This window comes from Cyclopterus lumpus, chromosome 6, assembly GCF_009769545.1.
Source record: "Cyclopterus lumpus isolate fCycLum1 chromosome 6, fCycLum1.pri, whole genome shotgun sequence".
Classification (NCBI taxonomy): Eukaryota; Metazoa; Chordata; class Actinopteri; order Perciformes; family Cyclopteridae; genus Cyclopterus; species Cyclopterus lumpus.
Genome location: NC_046971.1, coordinates 10,483,587 through 10,505,487, shown reverse-complemented (window position 1 = coordinate 10,505,487; position 21,901 = coordinate 10,483,587). Strand labels below are relative to the sequence as shown.

The 21,901-nt window shown below is 41.3% G+C and overlaps 4 protein-coding genes and 1 non-coding gene across 10 annotated transcripts; 2 read left to right on the top strand and 3 right to left on the bottom strand.

Annotated features, from left to right (window-relative positions):
* Positions 1 to 1,205: 1,205 nt before the first annotated feature.
* On the bottom strand, positions 1,206 to 12,238 carry kif23 (kinesin family member 23). Of its 4 annotated transcripts, XM_034535097.1 has the most exons (24): positions 11,931 to 12,238; positions 11,633 to 11,696; positions 10,967 to 11,095; positions 10,175 to 10,280; positions 9,898 to 10,034; positions 9,673 to 9,782; positions 9,332 to 9,502; positions 9,082 to 9,126; positions 8,113 to 8,225; positions 7,726 to 7,847; positions 7,527 to 7,629; positions 7,368 to 7,447; positions 7,166 to 7,285; positions 6,904 to 7,063; positions 6,416 to 6,577; positions 5,620 to 5,786; positions 5,356 to 5,529; positions 4,975 to 5,178; positions 3,822 to 4,160; positions 3,361 to 3,594; positions 2,628 to 2,716; positions 2,455 to 2,533; positions 1,726 to 1,796; positions 1,206 to 1,643 (listed from the first exon to the last, which is right to left on the bottom strand). In XM_034535097.1, exons 1-24 carry the CDS (start codon positions 11,942 to 11,944, stop codon positions 1,628 to 1,630), a joined length of 3,009 nt encoding a protein of 1,002 aa, XP_034390988.1. In that variant the 5' UTR covers positions 11,945 to 12,238; the 3' UTR covers positions 1,206 to 1,627. The 4 variants fall into 4 exon arrangements, with proteins under 4 accessions (XP_034390988.1, XP_034390989.1, XP_034390990.1 ...); XM_034535098.1 differs by lacking the exon at positions 9,082 to 9,126 and having other exon boundaries at positions 11,931 to 12,214; XM_034535099.1 differs by lacking the exon at positions 3,822 to 4,160 and having other exon boundaries at positions 11,931 to 12,053.
* Positions 7,942 to 8,038, bottom strand: LOC117732930. Its single transcript, XR_004609664.1, has one exon. It is a non-coding gene; the product is annotated as a Z30 small nucleolar RNA (small nucleolar RNA).
* ddb2 (damage-specific DNA binding protein 2) lies at positions 12,128 to 16,409 on the top strand. 3 transcript variants are annotated; one of them, XM_034535102.1, is made up of 11 exons: positions 12,128 to 12,162; positions 12,881 to 13,004; positions 13,082 to 13,188; positions 13,333 to 13,524; positions 13,989 to 14,155; positions 14,591 to 14,690; positions 14,963 to 15,140; positions 15,304 to 15,449; positions 15,698 to 15,853; positions 15,937 to 15,982; positions 16,092 to 16,409. In XM_034535102.1, the coding sequence occupies exons 2-11, from the start codon at positions 12,890 to 12,892 to the stop codon at positions 16,334 to 16,336; spliced, it is 1,452 nt and encodes a 483-aa protein (XP_034390993.1). In that variant the 5' UTR covers positions 12,128 to 12,162; positions 12,881 to 12,889; the 3' UTR covers positions 16,337 to 16,409. The 3 variants fall into 3 exon arrangements, with proteins under 3 accessions (XP_034390993.1, XP_034390992.1, XP_034390994.1); XM_034535101.1 differs by lacking the exon at positions 12,128 to 12,162 and adding an exon at positions 12,695 to 12,810; XM_034535103.1 differs by lacking the exons at positions 12,128 to 12,162; positions 13,989 to 14,155 and adding an exon at positions 13,684 to 13,829 and having other exon boundaries at positions 12,695 to 13,004.
* A 127-nt stretch (positions 16,410 to 16,536) lies between these two features.
* Positions 16,537 to 17,289, bottom strand: LOC117732868 (protein FAM180B). Its single transcript, XM_034536095.1, has 3 exons — positions 17,223 to 17,289; positions 16,984 to 17,057; positions 16,537 to 16,887 (listed from the first exon to the last, which is right to left on the bottom strand). Exons 1-3 carry the CDS (start codon positions 17,287 to 17,289, stop codon positions 16,537 to 16,539), a joined length of 492 nt encoding a protein of 163 aa, XP_034391986.1.
* A 985-nt stretch (positions 17,290 to 18,274) lies between these two features.
* kbtbd4 (kelch repeat and BTB (POZ) domain containing 4) lies at positions 18,275 to 21,712 on the top strand. Its single transcript, XM_034536021.1, has 5 exons — positions 18,275 to 18,362; positions 19,212 to 19,686; positions 19,768 to 19,909; positions 20,085 to 20,191; positions 20,281 to 21,712. The coding sequence occupies exons 2-5, from the start codon at positions 19,225 to 19,227 to the stop codon at positions 21,139 to 21,141; spliced, it is 1,572 nt and encodes a 523-aa protein (XP_034391912.1). The 5' UTR covers positions 18,275 to 18,362; positions 19,212 to 19,224; the 3' UTR covers positions 21,142 to 21,712.
* Positions 21,713 to 21,901: the final 189 nt, after the last annotated feature.

The following is a 21,901-nucleotide window of genomic DNA, read 5'->3' as shown; positions in this document are numbered from 1 at the left end:
AGAAAAACCCTGAACTTCAAGGGTTTTCTCACACTCCATGTTTGCTTCTAGTGGTTTGTTGTAGATTGTTATTCAGGCAGTGATTTACAATTTACGGAAAACATAGCCAAAAACACAAATAAAGTGGTGCAAAGTTATCAAGTACTTTGACTCTAATCCTCTTAATTAGAAACATATTTGAGGTACTTGTACTTTTGAGTACTTCCATTCTAGGCTACTTAATACCTCAGAGGGAAACGTTGTACGTTTACATTTATTTGACACACATAGTTATTAGATTGAAATTTTACATATGATCAGTATATGAAGTGTGATGCATTGTGATGATTAATCCCAGACAATATACATATTAGTCATCAGTTGATCATAGTGCTGCTCATCTCATTTAACAGGCTAGTTTGTAACCAATGAATACTTTTACTTGCGTTGTTTTGTCGTGTGGTATTGTTATTTTAATACTTTTTCCTCAAATACCAATATTGTCTGTTGTTCGTTCGTTTGCAGACAAAACGTCGAACCAGTGAAAACAATAGACGCTTGTGGGTTGTGACCAAGCCCCCAAACCTGAGATGGGAACAAACCACCAAACAGTTAAGACCAGGACGTACTCGGGCTTTTTAATAGCTGGGACCTGAAGGCAGCCAACCAGACTAACTTAATGTGGATTTATATACGAATAGTCTTGTTAACATATTGCATATCTAATCAAGCATGAGCACAAGAAAGAAATTCCTGCAAAGAAATGGAAAGCGGACTTTGTTTATATGACAGAATATTGCCCCACTCTTGACCCAGCACTCTAAATCTCTTTTCCAGCATTATTTTAAAACAAGCAGGCAGACTCTCCTTATTGGCCCATCAACACTTCTGACTGCTAATCGGTTTTAAAGCAGCACAAAATTGACCCTTGAAACTGCAACGCTGCTATTATTTTTCACAGGCACTTAAACTCCGTGCTTCTCTTCAGTGACATTCATTAAGTCAGCATTTCTTGTCAAAATGTTAACATGCTTACAGACAGTGTGATGCGAGTCAGGCATCATGCGCCTCAAGTATTACTGCAGTGCTCAGCACATATAATGTACTGCTGTCCTCTACTGCCATCTGGTGGTCGGAAATTAGCCTGGCACTAATTGCCAGGAACATTATTATGGACTAAACTGTCAAATGTGCACTGTTTTTACTTTGTATACACGACAAACTGGTGCTTCAAAGGAATTTTATTCCTGAGTGTACAGTGAATGCAGGAGAGCTTCATTCTATCAACAGCAGAACCACATTTTGTAAAGAAGGGAATTCAAAATAACTTGATTATTCACTGTAAGCTCGATATAATTTACCCATTCAGAGCGAAAAAGTATGGAGCAGATGAAAATCAATATTTGTGGCAGCGTCACAAATGACTCCTCATGTGCCAAGTAAAAAATATGCAAGCAGAATCACAGAATACTTGTTATCTATTGGTTCAAATACAACGTATACAATATTTTTACAAAACAGCTTTGGTGACCCATGTATATACACTGAATATATAAAAGCGTGGAAAATGTTTAAATATAAAAAGTTGAGACTATTGCACAACAGCCGGGTAAGAGGGAGTGATCACTGGAGCAGATGGCAGCTGCTTTTAGGGTTTTCTGCGCCTGAAAAAGAAAGAAAATCAAATACTGTACAGCTATCGCAAAAGGAAATGTTATTATTGGATGTGATCTATGGACAGCTCACTTGGTGATCCCATGATGCTCAAAGCCAGGACCCATGTTGGATCCAGCCCTCATCTCCATAGCCACAGAACACTGCCAACAAAAGACAAATTAGGACCCCAATCTACTCTGAAGCGCTGTGTTTACGTTAGTCTGTGTCGTTTGTTAATGCATCTTTCAAAGATGGACACTTTGTTGCTTCTTTATCAAACGTCGGTCTCTGCCTGCAATCGCGGTACAAGAATTGACCTGGGGCGAATGATGTGAATGAACTGGTGCAACTCCTGCAATAAATCCAATGTCAGAGCTGTACCGATTTGACTTTAGTGTAATTTCTAGTTTGAGGGTATTATATTCAGTTCAAATGATAAATCACCCGAGACAAATGAATCAGCAACTTTATTAATTGTTAATGTCATTTTTACTACTTTTGTCATCTGTGATTTATTAGCGTTGAAATCTTTTGGATTTTGGTTTGTTGGCGTGTTGTAACCAGCAAATTGATGTTTTATTTAAATATAGTTTCCTGTGTTAATGGGGAAAATAAACGGATAATGGAGAATGAAAATAATGTTGTTTGTGTCACACAAGTAGGTTAATTATGACAAATTGTATCCAATCATTTTCTCACTAAAAGAACAAGAGATACAGATGTTCTGCCTTCTATACAAATGCAAAGTTCATTACATGATCCATCCAAAACCAGTGATAGCGGTAGTTTATTGGAGACTAATCAATATAATCATCCTACCCTCGTCTCCACATCAGTCCAAGCACCATCTGTTCCATCTCCAATGGCAGGTTCACCTTCTGATGATTTTCTTTTACGCCTTCAGACACAAATTTAAAGTGACAGAGAAAATGTTTAAACATCATTATAAAGGCCGACTAATCTGCCGCTCCTAACTGGCTGTCGGCTGCTACCTGGGGACTGTGGTGAGCTCCTGCCTCAGTGTCTCGATGTCAGTGAACTGGACAGCCTGTCCTCCTCCTCGTGTTTTAATCACCTCACCCTGTTAAATGAAGAATATATATGACGTAATAGCTCATTAGAAGTAGTTCATTCAGGTTTATATAACACAAAATGAGATAACAAGTGCAGCGCATGGTTCTAATATTTTAAAACAGTTAGATATTGTTGATCACTCCCTTGCCTCTAACCAATGTTTTATCCCCAACATGCAATATGTAGCAAACCAAAACTGGCACGGAAAAGACATAGCAGCTTTATAGATGACAGCGTTGCCTCATTTAATCAAACTTTTCAAAGGCCCGCCACTTCAGATATCTACAGATCAGAGGCGTAAGATGCTGCAGGAGACACTGAACATGTTGTAGAATATGCAGCAGACTTTGCTGGTGGGATAAAGAGTGGGGATGTTATCTTCCTCCGTCTACGTTGAGTGAATTTACAGAAATTAAGTACGACTGACATCTTCCTTTGATGAATGTGAAACAGAGGCGACAGTAGTTTAAAACTTGAACTGCTCCCAAGACCAGTTATAGCAACTTCTGCTGTGACTGTGATGTTAGTGGATACCCAATTCACTATTGATTTGTTTTCTAATAGAAACCTTGCAGCCAACATGTTAGCGGACTGATAATCAGAATTAATGTTTTTTTGGTTCCATTGGATCTAAATTTGCAGCGTACTCACCTTAATGAGTTTGGTCTGTATTTCCCCATCAGAGGCGATCTCCTGGTGCGTCAACACGTATCTGTCACACTTCGACAGGGCCTTCTCACTCGGTGCAGACACCTGGATGGAATTGGGGATGACGGGCTGCAGAACTGTACCCAAGTCCAAGCTGGACGAAGGCTTGTGGTCAACCCACTTCTCGCCGCCAGCAGAGCGAGAGCGACGGTGCAGCGGCCGCACCGGCGTCGCCGTCTACAAAGCAGATAAGCAATTGAAAAAGAAGAAATAAGATAAGTAAGTAATAAGTAGGATCACACTGACAAAGATATGCATCATTCATAAATGGTTGGAGATGACTGCAGTTGTAGGAACTAAAATCTGGGGAAAACTGTTAAATATTGTCCCTGACGATGCAGACACTTATAGTCTAATCAGACACTATGAAACCTCAAACTGCCTCCTGTAGCTAACTCACTGACCAGGTAGCTCCTCTCAATTAGGTCTAGATCAAATGAATTGGAGTTTGCCTCGTCCTCCTCTCGAACCCAAAACAGAGCTCTCCTCCTGCTCCGGAGGGCTGAGGAGCCGGCTGGGGACTGGGCTCTCGTGGGCGTACTAGGGGACTGGTAACCCTGCCTGCTGTCCTGGTCCGCCTGCTGCTCCCATGCAGATACGCAGTGAGACACAGACAAAGAGCTACTGCTGCTGGGGACGGGGCAGGCGGGCCTCGGGTTCATCTCAACCTCCTCAACTCTAGTGGCACTGACTGGCCTGACACTGGGAGGGTCAACGGGGCACTGGGAAGCAAAGTGGGCAGACTGCACAATGCACGGTTAGATTAGTTAGTACAAAGAAATCACACAAGAGTGAAATGTTACTGGTGGAATGGAGCAGCAGATATTCTGATTCTGTTACATTTATGAAACCGTGTGAAGTTGTTGCAACTCAACTCGCTTGCCTCATCAATTAATCATTTGGGTTATTGTAAGAGCAAAGAATCAGTTTCTCGAATGGTAAAATGTACTCTATTAAATATAATGTATAACAAAATAAGGCAATACGCCTTATTTTGTTATACAGTACTTTGCAGTTTTGGACTGTTGTTCGACCAAAACTTAACATCTGATTATGTCACTATGTGCCAAAGGATTGTGATCTTTTGAAGGATTAATATTGTATAGACCACGTGAGAAAGAACAAAAGTCAGTCACATGCCTACTGTATGTAAATGTGGTTACAAATTAACACTTGAATATATTCCAATGTTCCATATATCAATCAAAGTTGTTGCCAGTTTGATCCAATCTTTAATTTTAGGATTTGCTTTTTGTCTATCTTTCTTTGCAAATTGAATATTTGGGACTTAATATTTGAAGATGACATTGCGTCCTTTTTCAACATCATCTGAGATTAATCAATAACGAAAATGATTGTGAGTTGCAGTACCTATTCTAATGCAACTCAACATCACATCACCTAAATATACATTATACTCTATAATGCACAGGTGTTTATGATCCTACATCTACTGCATCACAATGGGATTAGTAATGTTAGTCCAGTGAGGAAAACAGATATATTAAATCGGGAGCGAGGCAGGTGCTCTCGATGTGCATCTTCAACACAACATACAGGGACGGGTGAGGGCGAGGCGGATCTCTTTGCAGGCAGCCGCTCCTCTCTGGAAGGCCGCTGAGGCTGCGTCTGACGTGGTGGAGGATCGGGGCGACCAGGAGTCTTGCTCTCCGTCACAATGGCCTTGAGCTGCTTCAGCTTCTCGTCTTTCACCCAAAGCTTGTTTTGCATCTCCAGCTGCATCGCATTAACGCGTCGGTCCTGCACAGCAAGAGTCATAATGTTAAAGTTCAACGCCACAGACTGTATTAACGATCATTGGGAAAATTGGGGCATGACAAACTAAATAATCCATGACTTGCCACTCTAGAAAAGCTACCACACACACACACGGCTACCAAATGGATCAGTCTCCGTGTTATTCGAGGAGCAACTCACACATTCTTTCGCCCACTTGTGCTGGGTGTCTGTGACCACGCCATGCATGCGCTGCTCCATGCGTTTCTTGTCAGTCAGCTCCCTCTGCAGCCTCTGTTCTCTGGTTTCCAGTTCATACTTCATAGAGCGCTTGTCGTCCTCATAGATTTTAGTCGTTTTCTGCAGGATGTCAATCTGGAACAGGACCGTGTTGGACGTTAAAGAAACATATCTACTAAAGAAACTGAGCATTCTCTGGGAGGTTTTAATGTTTTCGTCTGTCACCTTGTGTTCTTGCATCCTGTTTTTCTTCTCCAAGCGTTCGATCTCTGTCTTGTTGTTCTGGATGATTTTGTCCTTATCCACCAGTTTGCCATTTTGTTCATGAATTAAATCGTCTTTGGAAATTTGGTTGTTGTCCAAGTCCTGAAGCATGGACTTCATCCTGTTGGCTAAATAACACAAAGGAGTGAACATAAGAGTTAAGAAACTTTTCAAGTAACCTGAACAATAACATAATATTAATAATAATAATAAATAATAATAAAAAGTGCATTTATAGTGCACTTATCAGACAAAAAAGGTCACAGTGCTGTACAGGGGACGCGAAAAACACAAACAAAACAAGCCAAAGTGACCATAACAGACATTACAACAGGTAAGAAAGCATAATAAAATACACGTTAAAAGGTGGTGTATTAAAATACACAATAAAAACAATAAATGAAAAAAAAAACCAATAAAGCAAGCCGTTTTTAATTGGTGTCTAAATGAAGTGACAGAACATTCCAAAGCGTTGGTGCTACTGCCTCAAAAGCTCGGTCTCCGCGGGTCTTAAGACGAGTGTGTGGGACGGACAAAAGATGTAACTGGTTGGACCTCTGATTGTGGGCTGGTGAATATGGGAGAAGTAGTTCAGCCACATATGAAGGATTCTGACCGTGTAGTGCCTTGTAAGTGAGGGTGAGGATTTTAAAGTGAATCCTATATTCTACAAGGAGCCAGTGAAGAGATCTGAGTATGGGGGTGATATGAGACCGCCTACAATCAAAGCTGTGGGGTGAGGGTTGAGCTCAGGCACCTGCATTGTTGTATTCGTCAATCATCATCTGCCTGATCCTGTGTCTGTTCTGCAGAGCTTCGATCAGCCTGGGGAGGGTGATGTCATCGTGGGGGTCGGTCAGCTCAGAGGAAGGTAGAGGAGGGAGGCTTTGCACCAGGTGGTTTATAACTAAGGGCACATCTAAAGAAAATTAAGAGAATTAACACAACTGCTCTTTTCTATTCCAAATATTTTTTTAGGTTTACAAAAATAAATAAAATAGAGATGGACCAACACCTGAATCTTCTGCTTCACCCTGATCCTCTTTGAGGTGGTATAATTACAATTAGAAAGGTCAATGGGCTACGGTTCAATTAAATAACTTAACTGAATGTTTTCCTTTTTTGTTTTATAAAATAATATTTCTACCATAATCAGGCTCATCTTACATTTCTTCCCACATTACATTATATGAAATATTCTTTATTCACTACATACAGATATTTTACAGATTAGCTTCTACTTACCTTTATCTATCGGACCACCGCGCTCGTCCAGCTTGCGAGACAGTTCCTCTTTGAAGGCCTGGTTTCTATGGCGACGGCCCGGGGTGAAGCCACAGATGGGCCTGTCCACTGGCCGAGCCACTTCCACCTCCTGGGTCATCTCTGCAAACCGCATCACCAGCTGGACAAACAGAGAGCATCGTTAGAGAGCCAGACGGAAAACAACTCGCATGTTCATTCAAACAACAAAAAGGGCCGCAGTGAAGGTGCAGGGCGAACGTACCAAGGTCTCCTCGTAGTCGTCAGCTTTGGGATTGACACAGACAACCATTCTGACTTTTCCCTCTCCGTCAAAGTAGTTCTTGAACAGATGGGTCACTTTAGAGTCTCTGTAGGGGACCATCTGTAGGAGAGAACTTGCATTACCAACATGGTTCATCAGTAAATGTAATGACAGCATTCCGGTTTGTTCTGGGGATTCATACCCTATTTGTGCCACACATCTGGTTTTCTCGAAGTATCTCAATGCACGTTCGCAGATTCAGCAGAGACTGATTAATGTTACCTGCGAGGTAAAAATATAATTTAATCTCATGCAACTTCAGTGACAAATAAAACCTAATTTTGATGTTTTAGTAGCAAACCTGCTTCTCGTATACGTGTGCCTTCTGCCCCCGTTCGCCCGGTGCGCTCACTTCCTGCCAAGTCCACCAGGCAGAGCTGACTAACAGTCACCTGGTTTCTATCCTGACAAACACGATCAAAAAAAATATTCAAAAATGGTGCTTGTAATTCATCCAAATATGAAATTGGGAGCAGAAATTTGGTTTCACGTCAACTGACCTGGAGAATGTTGTCGCCATCTGCATCAAGAGGAGCCTGAGCCAGTTTAACAATGAACACACTGTGGGAGCGACTGGACTCTCGGTTCAGGCGGGTGTTCGCGACCTTCCTCTTCTTCTGACCTGGAACATCATAATACAAGTGACTTTTACAAAACACATTTATTCACAGATGGCGTCTTCACATGCAATTTGAACTGTTCCAAACTATTTTAGGCGGCTCAGCGAGAAGATTAACTGAGGTCATATCCTGGCCAGGGCCGACCCGGAGGCCGGCAATGCCAGGTCAGTCACATCTGCTATCATCAGTGCAATGTTTTTCCACTTACTCTTTTTTCTTTTAATGCGACCGTTTTTACTACTAAACGCAGGTCTTGCACACACTTACCTCGCCAGAATACTTGAAAGGCCTCCTCAGCAGACTTGACTTCGACTTCCACACAACCAGACACATACATGGTGTGATTCTGATCCTCCCTCAGGGTTTTGGATTGAGGTGCTCTACGTTGAGAACATGAACGTGTTAGTCACTGACAACATGGAATTTCATTTTTCATGCAACAAATGTGGAGAATCAAACATTTGGAGAGAGGGCAATGAAGGGCAATACAAAGCATGAAGGGCAATACAAAGCAACAGACAGCAGGTTTACATTCAGGAGCTTCAACATAAAGACAACAAGCAGCTGAAGGGGTGATGCAATGATTTTTAGGGCTAAAAGAACACTCATCAACACTGGAGATATCACCTGGAGCGACCTGCAATCAATCAACTTTTCGGTAAAGCCGAGTTGCAGACCTCCATATTGTGTGGCCACTGACCAAATGTATCTGTGGCACAGAGTACCAAAATATGGCATTGCATGCTCGCAGACCATTTGACGTAAATTGGAATGTTGTTAATATTTTATATTTGTTTATTTATTTATATATTTATATATTTTCTAATATAAAAAATAAAGGCAATTACAAAGTCCTCGTGACATCTTCTAACAGCCTGTTCTCCTCAGTCCAAACCATTAAAATGTTCAGTATATTATCATACAAAACAAAGAAAAATGCTCTCAGTGCTGGAACTAGAGAATATTTGGCTCAATTGGTGCATTTTATAGATCCATATAAAAAATGTTTTGTCTGAAGCCCAGCTTTACGTCTGGGTAACCTCTTAGTTGTCCTGACAACTAGATTTTATTTTGAAATACAATAAGTTTCCATATCAAGTTTGTGAGTTTGAAAATGTCTCCAGTGTTGATTGGGTTATATTTACAATCTAGCCTGCAGCTTTTTGTGTAACAGGGAGAGTTCATCTTTATTAGACTACTAGTCTGATGATGTACGAGTATTCACTGGTCACATACATGAACTCAGTGTTCTGGCGCACAGGTGTGCCTCCACCATTCCACCTAGTAAACAGAAAAGACGATAATTGCCTTCCAGCTACTTTGAGAGAAAAATGAAATAAATAAAATAATCTCTACAATCCACTACACTTGATATATAACATTTGAATATCTCTGAAGATTTAAAACATGATGCCAATGAATCAATCTTTAAATGTATGTTTATATCTGAATTATGCTCCTTTCACTTTAAATTTCCTGGACTCACTTTGGTTTGATTGCATCATCTTGATTTTCCTCCAGGAGGTCATAGATGTAGTTGTTGTAGATTTCTATGTAGGAGACAAAGACGCTGTAGCTGCTGTCCTCGTCCACGCCATCAGTTTTGTAAGCCTCCTCTGACTTAATCATGTCAGCAATTTCCGGATCGAGCCTTTGTCTGAAATCAAAGTAGTGACACAGTTACAGAACACTCTCTCTGGTTTTTTAAAAATAAAAATAAATATATATATATATATATATATATATATATACATATATACATACATAATTATATAATATATAAATAACTGTAGCAAAACCCTAATGTTTAACAGGACTCAGACTTACCTGGAGGAGGATGATTTAGGAAAAGACACGTTTTCCCGCTTCTGGCGCTCCAGCAAAGCATCAACTTCATTCTGGACCTCCATGCCATTTTTGTCATCAGTCTTAAAAACCTGAAAAACCCAGGAGTAATTAAATTATACAAATCAATGCACTAATTTCCCAAAACATTGAATTGTGTGGGTACAAGAGACTATCAACAGCGCTCTTGAATGTTTACTCGCTTACATATCTTTTGGCCTGGTATGGTCCTATACTGTTGAAGATCATGTCAAGCGAGCGAGGTAGAAGTCCACCCTGGCCTGGAGAGCCAGTCATGGTGAACGTTTTTCCACTTCCTGTCACCCCGTACGTGAAGAGAAGACCTGCAACAACGAAGGACATCAAGTGGAAGAAAATGCAGCAGAATTACTGATATTTAGTATGGCAAATAGGGATATTGCTTTAGTTAAAACTGTTATTTGACAAATAAATGTGGCTTCTTTCTGAAGGCCATAACGCTTACCATTTCTTCCATTGATGAGGTCGTCGACTAGAGGTTTGGCCACATACTCAAACAGCTCCATCTGAGATATTGACACTCCAAATACCTTTTTAAAGGAATACTGTGTCTGAGAAGTGAAAAATACAAATTTTAATATTTATGGAGAAATATGTTACATTTAAGTACTAGGCTGACTATCATATTTTTACAGTCAAATGCCATAAAAACACTAAAGACAAACAAAAATAGATACCACAAAATATGTATTTCCAAAATCAGGTGTGCACTGTTGTTTTGAGATCATTTGATTAAATCAAGAACAGGCAATGCATTTGTCATCTATGGATAATACAATATAAATGTGGTACACCACTGGGTATTTATGTCAGCTGGATTGCGTTTGACTGTGTATTCTTGAAGTTTGTTCTTACGGTTGAATGGACTCTTTGTAAGTTGCTTTGGATAAAAGTGGCAGCTACATGAAATGTAATGTATATGGGATTGAATTGAGGAACATATCACACACAATTGATGCGTTTAAAAACCAATAGTGACCAATAGTGATCCATCAGACTTTGGCTACACGGACAATACTTGTGAATAGGAACCATGTGTGGTTGGTTTTGGCCTTTCCATGGGATTTGTTCACAAAAAGAAAAATGCAGACTGCCACCGGCGGTATCCTTTAAATTAAATTAGAGTCACGTGATCATTGAGTAAAGGGACGACAAATATCTCTGTTATTACCCCTCAAAAGTACTAGAACAAAAAGGAAGGGAAACAAAAAACTACTCGTTGCTCACAAGGTATTACCTCTTTGTACTCTCCATTGCGGTTTGTTTTAAAGCCTTCAGGGGCATGCAGCTGGATGGTGCTGCTGCTGATAACCTCGATACAGCATTCCTCGTCCTCCACACCCAGAGGTCGTACACGACAATACACCTGAGAAGAAGAGGTGGATGTGTTTATTCGTTCATTACTCCCGAGTTCATTGGGTGAAAAGTATCAACTGACCTTAGCAACTAGCCCAACGTCAACACATATCATACCCCAAGCATAATGAAATCTACAGTCTGTGCTGTTTGACAATTCTTGAACAAACTTCAGCAACACTGGAGACATCACCTGGAGCAGTGATCTGATAGTCAACTTGTGGGTAAGGCTGAGTTGCAGACCTCCATATTGTGTGACCACTGACCAAATGAGTCTGTGGCAGTGTACCAAAATCTGGCATTGAATGCTTGCAGACCATTTGATTTAAATTGGTATTTTGCCAAATATTTTATCAGGCAAAGTTCTTGTAAAGCTGCACGAGTTAAGAAAAGTAAGTAACGTTACAGGAGGTGGACGTTATTCCTTCACGACTCTCGAGTATATCCACTAACATTAGTAACAAGCGAAACGTTCACACATCGCACAGAATGAAAGCTACGGTTTGTGCTGTTCGACAAGTCTTGAACAAACTTCAGTGACACTCACCCCCACAGGGTCTTTCTGGGTATTGGACGGCTTTTTGGGAGGCCTGCGGGGGGTTCTACCCTTCCTGTAAAACAACCACACGTTATTAGTTAGCACAGTTGCCTCTGGCGTGAACAAAGCCCCCGGATAACGCCACGGCTAAGCTAACAGCTAACAGCTAGCTAGGTGACGGTGGGCTGTTTGGACTCCGTCGACATTCCGTAACTTAAACTGTTTCTCGGCATTTAGCCTCCGGGTAATACTTGAAGGTCGTGAACTTTAAAAAAAAGTTATTTAAAAACAAATCACATCTACTCACGCCTGTCTGATCATTGTAACTCGCTGCTTCTTGTTCTTGAGGTGGTTTTTTTTCGTCGTTCCTGTTCCGACGATTTTGAAAATTCCCTCCGCCTCAAATCAGAGGACGTTTGTTCAAAAACGAACCGCCAGCAGCCAATGAGATTTCACAACAAGCGAACACGTGTTTCCGCCTACACCTCCGAGCCTTTTGAGGAAACAACCGACATGTAAAGTATGTTACGCGTCATCAGGTAAACCCGTACGAGCAAGACCGCACGCCAAATTAGAAAAGCATAAGAAGCCATGCAAACGAAAATAAACAGCAACAAGGAGAAATGGAATGTTCACAATGACAATATTAATTAAAATAAACCCTTCTCGTTCAGTAGGAACCATTCATTCATACTATCTCATGCTCTAAATCAATGAGAAGGGGTTATTTCAGATTCCTGTGTGTATAAGTGAATTGTATTGTAGCCATTATCTAAAATAAAGAAAAAAAGAATACATTTGAGAAAGAAACAAACTAAAATATAGTGTATATAAATATATGCAATAGCTTATAGCACAGGTTTTTAACATGACAATATATTTTAAAATAGCTATCTATTAATCAACACTGGATTGTTTAGTATTATAGTATTATATAATCTTTGTTTGTGGGGGGGAGGGGCTACATACTCCAGTACGGTAGGTGGCGGTATGCATCTAAAAATATGTTAATTTATATATATATATATATATATATATATATACTAAAAGCAAAGAAGACAAATCTAAACGCCCACCAGCTGTAACCAAACACGTTACAAAACACCATCGTGCAGCCTTTGTCACGCTCACTGTTGCGTTATGCAAACACCAGGAGCTCCTGTGACATTAAACACGGAACAGCACAGGTTTGCAGTCTGGTCTAACACCACTCCTCCGTGTTGTGTTGTATAATAAGATTCGTCCTTTTTTTTAAAGGGGGAAAACATGAAAACAAGACAGACGAAGTCCGCAGAGGGAGCTGAATCAAAGGCTAAACTCAGGAAAAGAACCGGGGAAAGTTCACCACCGGACAGAAAAGATGGAGAAACATCCAAAGAAGGTGTGCAGAACTGTCAGACACGCTTCAGTACGTTGCACTTGAAGTGTTCTTGTCATGACAGTTGATTGGTCTTGCAGCTCCTGTTAAGTCCGCAGCAGTTCAGAAGAGAGGAGGGTACGGGAGCATCCTGCACTACATTTACAGGAGCACTCTGGGTCAAAGTCTTCACTTCCAGATGAGACAGGTGAGAGCAGTGCACATGCATGCTGTGACTGTATGTGAATTCATACGAGTTCTCTGAATTCATATCAATTTATTGACGTGTGCATCGTTTCTTCCTGCAAGTCGTGGGTGCAGTGTGCTCATTGAACTCTGTTGTCTCTTCCAGTGTCTGCAGGAACCTTTCGTTCGGTCGCTGTCGTCCTATCGTTTCCACGGCGCTACCAGCCCCTTCAACCGGAGAATCACCTGTCTGGAGTGGCACCCCACTCATCCCACCACCCTGGCTATGGGCTCTAAGGGAGGTGACATCTATCTGTGGGATTTTGAGGCACCTGCAAAAAAAGTATTCCTTCAAGGGGTGAGTTCCTGCACCAGATACTTGAATGGCCAAGACTACGAGTCGTTCAACAAGCGTTCCACTCTTTAGAGTGCTCCTTTTTGTAAATCGTGCAACGCTTTGAGGACTATGTCGATTTAGATTTACTTTACAACACCCTTGTATTGGTTCTCTGTCTAGATGGGAGTCGGAGACTCGGTTACAGACATGAAGTTTAACAAGTTAAATCACACTCAGCTGTTCACCACGTCTATGAGGGGTGTGACAGCACTTCGAGATTTCAATGGGACAACTTTAACACTGTTTGCCTACACAGACATTCTGAAGTAAGACATGGTCTGTTTTCCCTATGCTACAATCCAAGAGGGTTATAGGCCTGAGCATCAGTCTTCTTATCCGGTGGCCCTTATTGCTTTAATGCTAAACATTAGTGTGGGGCTGATAACTGCCCTGTGATAAGCCTGCGTATGTGTTCCTGTGCACAGAACGGAGCAGGGGACTTTATCGGAGGGATGACATTTTGCCCAACGGACCTTTCCCAAGTCTATGTGGCTTCTGGTGAGGGCACGTTGACTGTGCAGAGCTTTGAGGGCCGCACGCCCACCGTCCTGTCCAGAACTCAAGACTGTGGCCACGATCACCACAATGTTTGGTGAGAAGACTGATGCTCTGCTTAAAGAGATGCTTTGATCTTGTTAATGGTGTTGTGCTGAACGTGTAATGTTTGCATCTCTAACATTTCAACTTTTCATGAAATAAGAAAAACCTAAGAAAGGCAGAGTTACAACTCTTAAGACAGTTGTAACACTGCATCTCTTAGATAGTTTAGCCTCATACATAAGAGTGAACAATGTTAAATCCCCAAATAAAGAAATAGATGTCACTGGACAGCAATAAGAAGGAATATTACATTTATTCATGTAGTCTGCTTCTGATATTTAATTAACTTACATCCTGTGAATACAAAGAAAATGTAATAAAGATTTAGACATACAAAAAAAAAAATCAGAAATCATACAAGTGTTGTTGCACTAATTACTTGTTCCTCTTTTTATTCAGTGAACTTATGTTGTTCTGTTTTCTACAGTTGCTGGTACTGCTGTGTGGACGTGTCTGTAAGTCGACAGATGCTTGTGACAGGAGACAATGTGGGACAGCTTATCCTCCTGGGTTTGGATGGTCAAAAGGTTTGTGTCCATCCCCCAATGAAGTATTTATTACTAACCTGAACAAGTAGTTTTGTTGTCTAATCCTAAATGTGAAAATAGACTTCTCACAGGACTCGAAGCTCAAAAGTCTCCTGTGTGATAGTCCCCCATTTGACCCATTCATTCATCGCAATGTACTCCTTCAACATACTTTGTCGCTCTTTTTACCACTACTACTACTACTACTCAATCCGTTAAAAAGTGTGTATTTTTTATCGTTAATGCCGTTTTGATCTGTCTTGATGTTGTAGATTTTCAGTGCCAAGTTGCACAAAGCCAAAGTGACCCATGCCGAGTTCAACTCCTGCTGTGATTGGTTGTTGTCAACGGCCTCAGTGGACCACACAGTGAAACTTTGGGACCTGAGAAACATCAAAGACAAGAAGAGCTTCCTCCACGAGATGCCTCATGAGAGAGCTGTCAACTCGGGTAACATGCAAACAACTCTTTCTTACGTAATTTAGGTTTTGTCTTGTCGTCTTTACGTTTTGTTTTTAGAATATTCCGCAACAGTTGTGCAATATTCCTAATATACAAGTTGTACAGAAAATCTAGATTATTTTGTAAAGCTGGTACTGTCGTCTCCTCACAGCCTATTTCAACCCACTGGACTGCTCCAAGTTGCTCACCACGGATCAGTACGACCAGATCCGGGTCTACTCCTCTCCTGATTGGTCAAAACCTCATCATATCATCCGACATCCACATAGACAGTTCCAGCATCTCACACCCATCAAGGTTTGTTTTTTCTCCTGATGTGTATGTATCCTTCTGTAACTTATCCTCAAGGGATCATGTCGACCATAAAACTAAAGTAGTAGTGACACGTGTAGTCGCACGAACGATCGACGCGTGTACACAAACGGCGTGAATGCAAGACACGAACATCATCACATTTGTAGATAATGTTGAGCCAGGTGGTATTTACAAAGACATATCTTAGTGTGAGGATACTATTTGTGAACGCTGTTATTATTTGTCTGTAGGCCACTTGGCACCCTGTCTATGACCTCATCGTGGCGGGCCGTTACCCGGATGACCGGGTTTGCACTGGAGATCAGAGGACCATCGACGTCTTTGATGCCAACACGGCTGAGCTTGTGTGTCAGCTGCAAGATCCCAGTGCTACAGGAATCAAATCTGTGAGTGGGTTTTTTAAAACACTGGAAACAGCTTTTTTTTACTTGAATACTTAAGTTATTAACACATATCTATTTATTTATAGATCAACAAATTCAATCCAATGGGTGACGTGATTGGATCTGGAATGGGTGAGTTTTTCAAAAGCACATTTTTGATTTGATTGTACAATTTGATCAAAGCAGTTCAGCAAGTAGAGGTCAAAGTGTGTCACTTAAGCTGCTTGATGTTTACTCACAGGTGTGACGGTGCTGGTGTGGAATAGAGACAAGTCATTGAACGGTGATCAGCCCGAAGCGCAGGAGGAAACCTCAACCTCGGTGGATGGTTTAGGAGGCCGGCAGAGGAGTCGGCCGCGCTCCAGCAGGGACAGGAGAGCTCCTGCTGTGGATGCAAAGCTCAAGAAGAAACTGGCTTCTCTGGAAGAATTGGAGACCAAGACTGAGTACACCAAACAAAAACCAACGCGGATGAGGAAAAAGTAAACTGCGGATCTTAAAAGTCTGTGTGCAAAGAGTTTTTTCTACTGTAATATAATAAAAATGATCATGTTTCATACACGATTGTCATTTTTTTCCACCAATCTTTAATCACATGCATTATCATGAATACACATTACAGAAAGATTCAAGGCAAGGGATTTATTGCATTCATTTTGATCTCATACAGAATGGCAGTTTTGGAATCATGCATAACTAAAGAGATAGTTTCCACGTAGTTCATAGACTGTGTAGTTTGCCAGCTGATGAAGCACTTCACTCCAGGCCGTTCGTTCCTTTTTTCTCTCCTGATGCCGGGCTTGCTGCGCCGAGTACACCATGCTCAGAACAAGAGTGTCAAACTGATTCTGAGTCATCGGCCGTCCCCTCTTTTGACCTTCCAATGTGGTCGCCATGTGCAGCATGGAGCTCAGACTTCTTGGTATGTTGTCATTGATCTGAGACAGAAACGCCCGCCCTTGCCTCATCGATGCCATCTCCTCGTCGAGCATGACGATGTTGTTGTCTCGGTCCATCGCCACTCCGCGCAGCAAGAACTACACGCAGGATAGAAAAATTAAAATACATCATTAACTCTTCAAGTAAAATATGGCACAATATTTGATTGAACCTCATGCGGATACAGAAAGTACCTCAAACATCAGGTTTGCATCAGAGAAAGATGAGACAGTTTTTTCAGAAGTTGGACTTCTGCCTGCAGCCGCATCTAATGAAAAGAATACTGAAGTTTAACTAACATAATTGAAATGCAGAGAAACTAAGTGGCCGTATACAGTGTCGTGCATATTGATCAGTGCATGCAGTATCATTCTTTAACCTAAACATGTCTGTCCTCATCACAGTCCTGTTAGAAGATTGTCTGTCTACTTACCTTGCAGAACAAACAAAAGCCATAAAATTACCCAAAGGCAGATTTGAAGTTGTATTTTTATATTCATTATTCTTTTGATTATTCCTGAAAGACAAAACACTGCATCCTCCTCACGCACTTTTGTGAATGCAGGCAGGAGCAGCTCAGCCTGAATACATTTTTCCACCTTGGAAAAAAGAACCAAAAGCCAGATGGCTGTGATGCAGAACAGAGAGCGATGTCTTATAAATCCAGGATTTTAATCCATAGCGGTATGCAGAACTTTGAGCTCGCAGGACTTGAAGTTCACTACTGCCTAAATTAAGTGCACACAGATAAGTTTTTACTTGGATGATGCATTTTCCTTTACATTAATCTTACAAATACAAACCAAAAGACAGTATCAGTTAAGATAAGGGTCCTTCTCAACATTAATAGGTTCAAATTGTATTTACTTTGTTGTTTATATGTTATTTAACCATTTGTGTCCCATTAAGGGAAAATATAATAATATATATATAATATATATTATAATATTTTACAAGGGAGACCTGGCCAAGAATAGCAGCCAGGCAGAGTTTCAACAATGAACATAAAGCACACAGATTTGAGTAACAATAAAATGATTAGATAAAACATTTTCACATTGACAGCCTGCACTAAGTAGATTTCACCAACGTTGTAAACTCATTCAGGGTATTGATCACTCTGTAAATGTTTCTATGCAGTTGTCTCGGTAAATACAAATATTAAAGTTTATGGAAAAATATGGAAATTCAAAAAAACGTTCTATGATTAATATTGTGTTAAACAGTTTTTCAGGGCCCACCCATCACATTCCTCATTCAGTGGGTGAAACCATATCTGAAAACGTAACCAGGGAAGTCCTGGATCAAAATACTGGGAGTCACTATGTAACTAATTAAGTAATCAACTAACTTTCCAACATATACAGCGACTCCTCTCTATTGAAATTGCCTATTTGGTATCATTGACCAATTATATCCTTTGAGCTTTAATAACAGCTATAGTAACGCAGCTCCACCACGAGGGGGCAGCAGCTCCAGATGCGACTCGTCTCATCGCTGCACAGTGAAACAGTTTATTTACTTCCGGTGAAGAGTTCATCTGCGCCTGAATGGTGAAGTAGTGGAAACAAAGGTAACCACAATTTTGTACCAGTCATTTTTTAAAGCGTCGCGACTCTTTTGTCTAGTTTTCGGTACTAGTCATAACTAGTTCCACGAAATCGCGGTTAATGTGTGTCTCGAGGGAACCCTAGCCAGCCAGCTAGCTGCTGTGCTAAACATGTTCTAGCTAATGACGACCGTAAACACAACACCGCGTCAGCTTCTCAGGCTCCACATCAGTCTGTGTATGCGTCAGTGACTTTAACAACCTGTAACAGCCGCTCATTTAACAGCAGTATAACCAAGCTCTGGATCAGCTGTCATCTATTCAGAACGAATGCAGTCTAGCAGTCCTGCTGTTATTCCCACCTTTGTGATGATTATCATTGAGATGGTTTTAACTGTATCGGAGGTGTTTATTCGACTTAAGGGGGAATTTGGAGGCTGCATTTGTATTGTATTTTTTATTCAGTATGGTAGCTAATATTTTGTTTATTTTAGTTCAAATGTGATGGATAAATGATTAGAAAGACCTTTTTAAGATAACGCAACATTTTTCCATAAAACAAATTATCAGCTGGGGGGATAATCTTGTTGCGCCAAGAAATTGCAATACAGAAATAACACTTAAGACAACCAATTTATGATATATATATATATATATATATATATATATATATATATATATATATATATTTATTATTGGCCATAACATTTTTTTTTAACATTCCAATATCGGCTCTAGAACAATTTCAACAACTGAACATTATAACGTTAATGAAGGCAGGAATTTGTTTTAGATTATATTAGTTTTAACTTTACATACATTTTAAAATGGCAACTGAGTGTAAATGGAGGCTTTGTTTGGGGACGTTGTCAGGCGAGCAGCAAAGATGGAATCCAGCGAGGAGGGGGGCCTCAGTGTCGGGGGCTCTGTGGGAGAAGAGAACTACTTCCTGGGATACACCTTCACTGATCGCTCCCACTCCAGCCGGGTGGTGAAGAGCATCATGGACCTGTGTCTGGAGGACGGCCTGTTCGCTGATGTCGTCGTCACCGTGGATAGCAAAGAGTTTAACCTGCACCGGCTGGTGCTTTCGGCTCAGAGCAGTTTCTTCCGCTCCATGTTCACCTCCAACCTCAAAGAGTCCCACAACCGCTCTATTGAACTGAAGGATGTCAGTGCCACTGTCTTCCAGCTGCTGATTGACTACATCTATCACGGCACTATTAAATTGAGGGTGGAGGAGCTTCAGGACACCTATGAGATGGCAGATATGTACCAGCTCACTGCACTGTTTGAGGAATGTTCCCGCTTCCTCTCACGGACGGTAGAGGTGAAGAACTGCCTGCAGGTGACTCACTGTTTTCACAAGTCTCTGCTACTTAAGCATAATTGTGTCATATCAGTTTAATGATTACCTGTTTGTGTCCAGGTGATGTGGCTTGCAGACAGACACAGTGACCAGGAGTTGTATACTGCAGCAAAGCATTGTGCTAAAATCCACCTGGCGCAGCTGCATCAAACTGAGGAATTTCTTAATATGCCTCTCTGTCTGCTCCTGGACATCATCAAAGGTATTACCCATGGCTGTCGTATCACTATGTGCCATGCCGTCTGAAACAGTCTTTTTCCATTGGCTACAATGTGCTGTATTATTTACATTACTAAATGATGTTAGCTAGCAGTTATAACATATGCAGGAGCAGTTCTAGAAAACACATTTAATGAATGTGACTCATTTGTGTTCAGATGGAGTTCCGAGCTCCCAGAATCCAACAGTAGCCATCGAGTTGTGGATAAATCACAACAAGGTGGAGCGAGAGGAGTTTTCTTGTATCCTCCAAGAAAATCTCAAGGTACTGTTATTTCATCTGAGAGTGTTCTCTTTTTGTTTATTTCTCTTGTAAATATTTGTTTGTCTGATGTGTCTTTTGTATGTCTACAGGAAATCGGTGAGAATGTCCACATTTACCTGATTGGTAAAGAGGAGGCGCGGACTCACTCCCTGGCGGTGTCGCTTCACTGTGACGAGGACGATGCGATCAGCGTGAGCGGCCAGAACAGTTTATGCCATCAGATCACTGCAGCCTGTAAACACGGAGGGGACCTGTATGTGGTGGGGGGGTCCATTCCTCGCCGCATGTGGAAGTGCAACATGCACACCATGGACTGGGAGCGCTGCGCCCCACTGCCCAGAGACCGCCTCCATCATACCATGGTCTCTGTCTCTACTGAGGACGCTATCTACTCACTGGGAGGTAAGACACTGCAGGACACGCTCTCGAATGCTGTCATCTACTACACAGTGAAGGACAACATGTGGACCGAGACCAGCCAGCTGGACACGGCAGTGTCCGGTGCTGCTGGTGTTAACCTGGGAGGTACTATATACCTGCTTGGAGGGGAGGAGAATGACATGGACTTTTTTACTAAGCCATCTCGATTGATTCAGTGCTTTGACACCGCCTCCCAGAAGTGCACGATCAAACCATACATGCTGCCGTTCGCGGGCTGCATGCACGCCGCGGTCCACATGGACGTGATCTTCATTGTAGCCGAGGGAGACTCCCTGGTGTGCTACAACCCTCTGCTGGAGAGCTTCACCCGCCTGCGCTTCCCTGCGGTGTGGAGCTGCGTTCCTTCACTGTGGAAGATTGCCAGCTGTAATGGTTGCATATACGTCTTCAGGGACAAATGTAAGAAAGGTGACGCAAACACGTTAAAGTTTAACCCGGCCACATCTGTTGTCTCCGTTATCAGAGGTATAAAGATCCTCCTCACAAACTGGCAGTTCGTTTTGGCCTAAACTGTCCCTTGGATGTTCATACTGTGGTCGCCGCCACAGACAATCGGGAAGGACTGTTGGATAACTTACTATGACTCCACTGCTGAGACATTCGGTGAGGAGATCTGCTCTAAATGTATTTACTCAGCTGGTTTCTGTGTCACTCATTCCATTCAGACTTCAACCTCAGACCAGTAGAAATAGTGTTTCACTTGCTTGTATTATTCCAGTGAGTCCATTGTTGATCCCTTTAGCTCAGAAGTCACATGATTTGTAGTGATGCTGTGACCAGTGATGTACTAATCGACATTGTTTCCTGTGCACTGATTCATTCTTAACATGCATGCACAACTTCAGCTTAAAACTTTACTGAACATAAAACATTCTTCTGTATATTGTACGTTATTAAGTGTACCATGACATTGTGAGTTAAATATCCTCAGATGTCAAGTTTGAAGTCAATCGTGCATAAAGATGATAACAGAGGATGTTTTCTAAATTTTCAATTTTTCACAGTTTCTTGTCCTGTTTTTTTTATGTACATGTTAAAGTTAAACTGTTAACAGAAATGTCAAATATATTGCTGTAGCTACAAGCTGTCCGTTTCTTCTTATATGTATGGCTCTTAGCCTTTACACATTAATATCGCTCACTATTAATACTATGTTTATTACCAGGGATTTAGGATCTTTCATTTTTGCAATTAAACGGCGATGCATTTCCTTTGTTGCTGTGTAGCTATTTAAAGCTTTGCCTCAACAAAGACGTGTTTATCTTTGTA

Bases quoted from the DNA above. Each gene is read 5' to 3' on its own strand.
- kif23 (XM_034535097.1), bottom strand. The intron at 3,595-3,821 runs GTCAGTGAGTTA...TCTGCTTTGTAG, and splicing joins TAATTGAGAGGAGCTACCTG to ACGGCGACGCCGGTGCGGCC. The intron at 2,717-3,360 runs GTGAGTACGCTG...TTCATTTAACAG, and splicing joins TACAGACCAAACTCATTAAG to GGTGAGGTGATTAAAACACG.
- ddb2 (XM_034535102.1), top strand. From the start codon at position 12,890: ATGAAAACAAGACAGACGAAGTCCGCAGAGGGAGCTGAATCAAAGGCT. The intron at 13,189-13,332 runs GTGAGAGCAGTG...TGTCTCTTCCAG, and splicing joins TTCACTTCCAGATGAGACAG to TGTCTGCAGGAACCTTTCGT. The intron at 14,691-14,962 runs GTTTGTGTCCAT...TTGATGTTGTAG, and splicing joins TGGGTTTGGATGGTCAAAAG to ATTTTCAGTGCCAAGTTGCA.
- LOC117732868 (XM_034536095.1), bottom strand. From the start codon at position 17,289: ATGAATATAAAAATACAACTTCAAATCTGCCTTTGGGTAATTTTATGG. The intron at 17,058-17,222 runs GTAAGTAGACAG...TCTTTTCATTAG, and splicing joins GCTTTTGTTTGTTCTGCAAG to ATGCGGCTGCAGGCAGAAGT. The intron at 16,888-16,983 runs GTACTTTCTGTA...TCCTGCGTGTAG, and splicing joins ATGCAAACCTGATGTTTGAG to TTCTTGCTGCGCGGAGTGGC.
- kbtbd4 (XM_034536021.1), top strand. From the start codon at position 19,225: ATGGAATCCAGCGAGGAGGGGGGCCTCAGTGTCGGGGGCTCTGTGGGA. The intron at 19,687-19,767 runs GTGACTCACTGT...GTTTGTGTCCAG, and splicing joins AGGTGAAGAACTGCCTGCAG to GTGATGTGGCTTGCAGACAG. The intron at 19,910-20,084 runs GTATTACCCATG...ATTTGTGTTCAG, and splicing joins GCTCCTGGACATCATCAAAG to ATGGAGTTCCGAGCTCCCAG.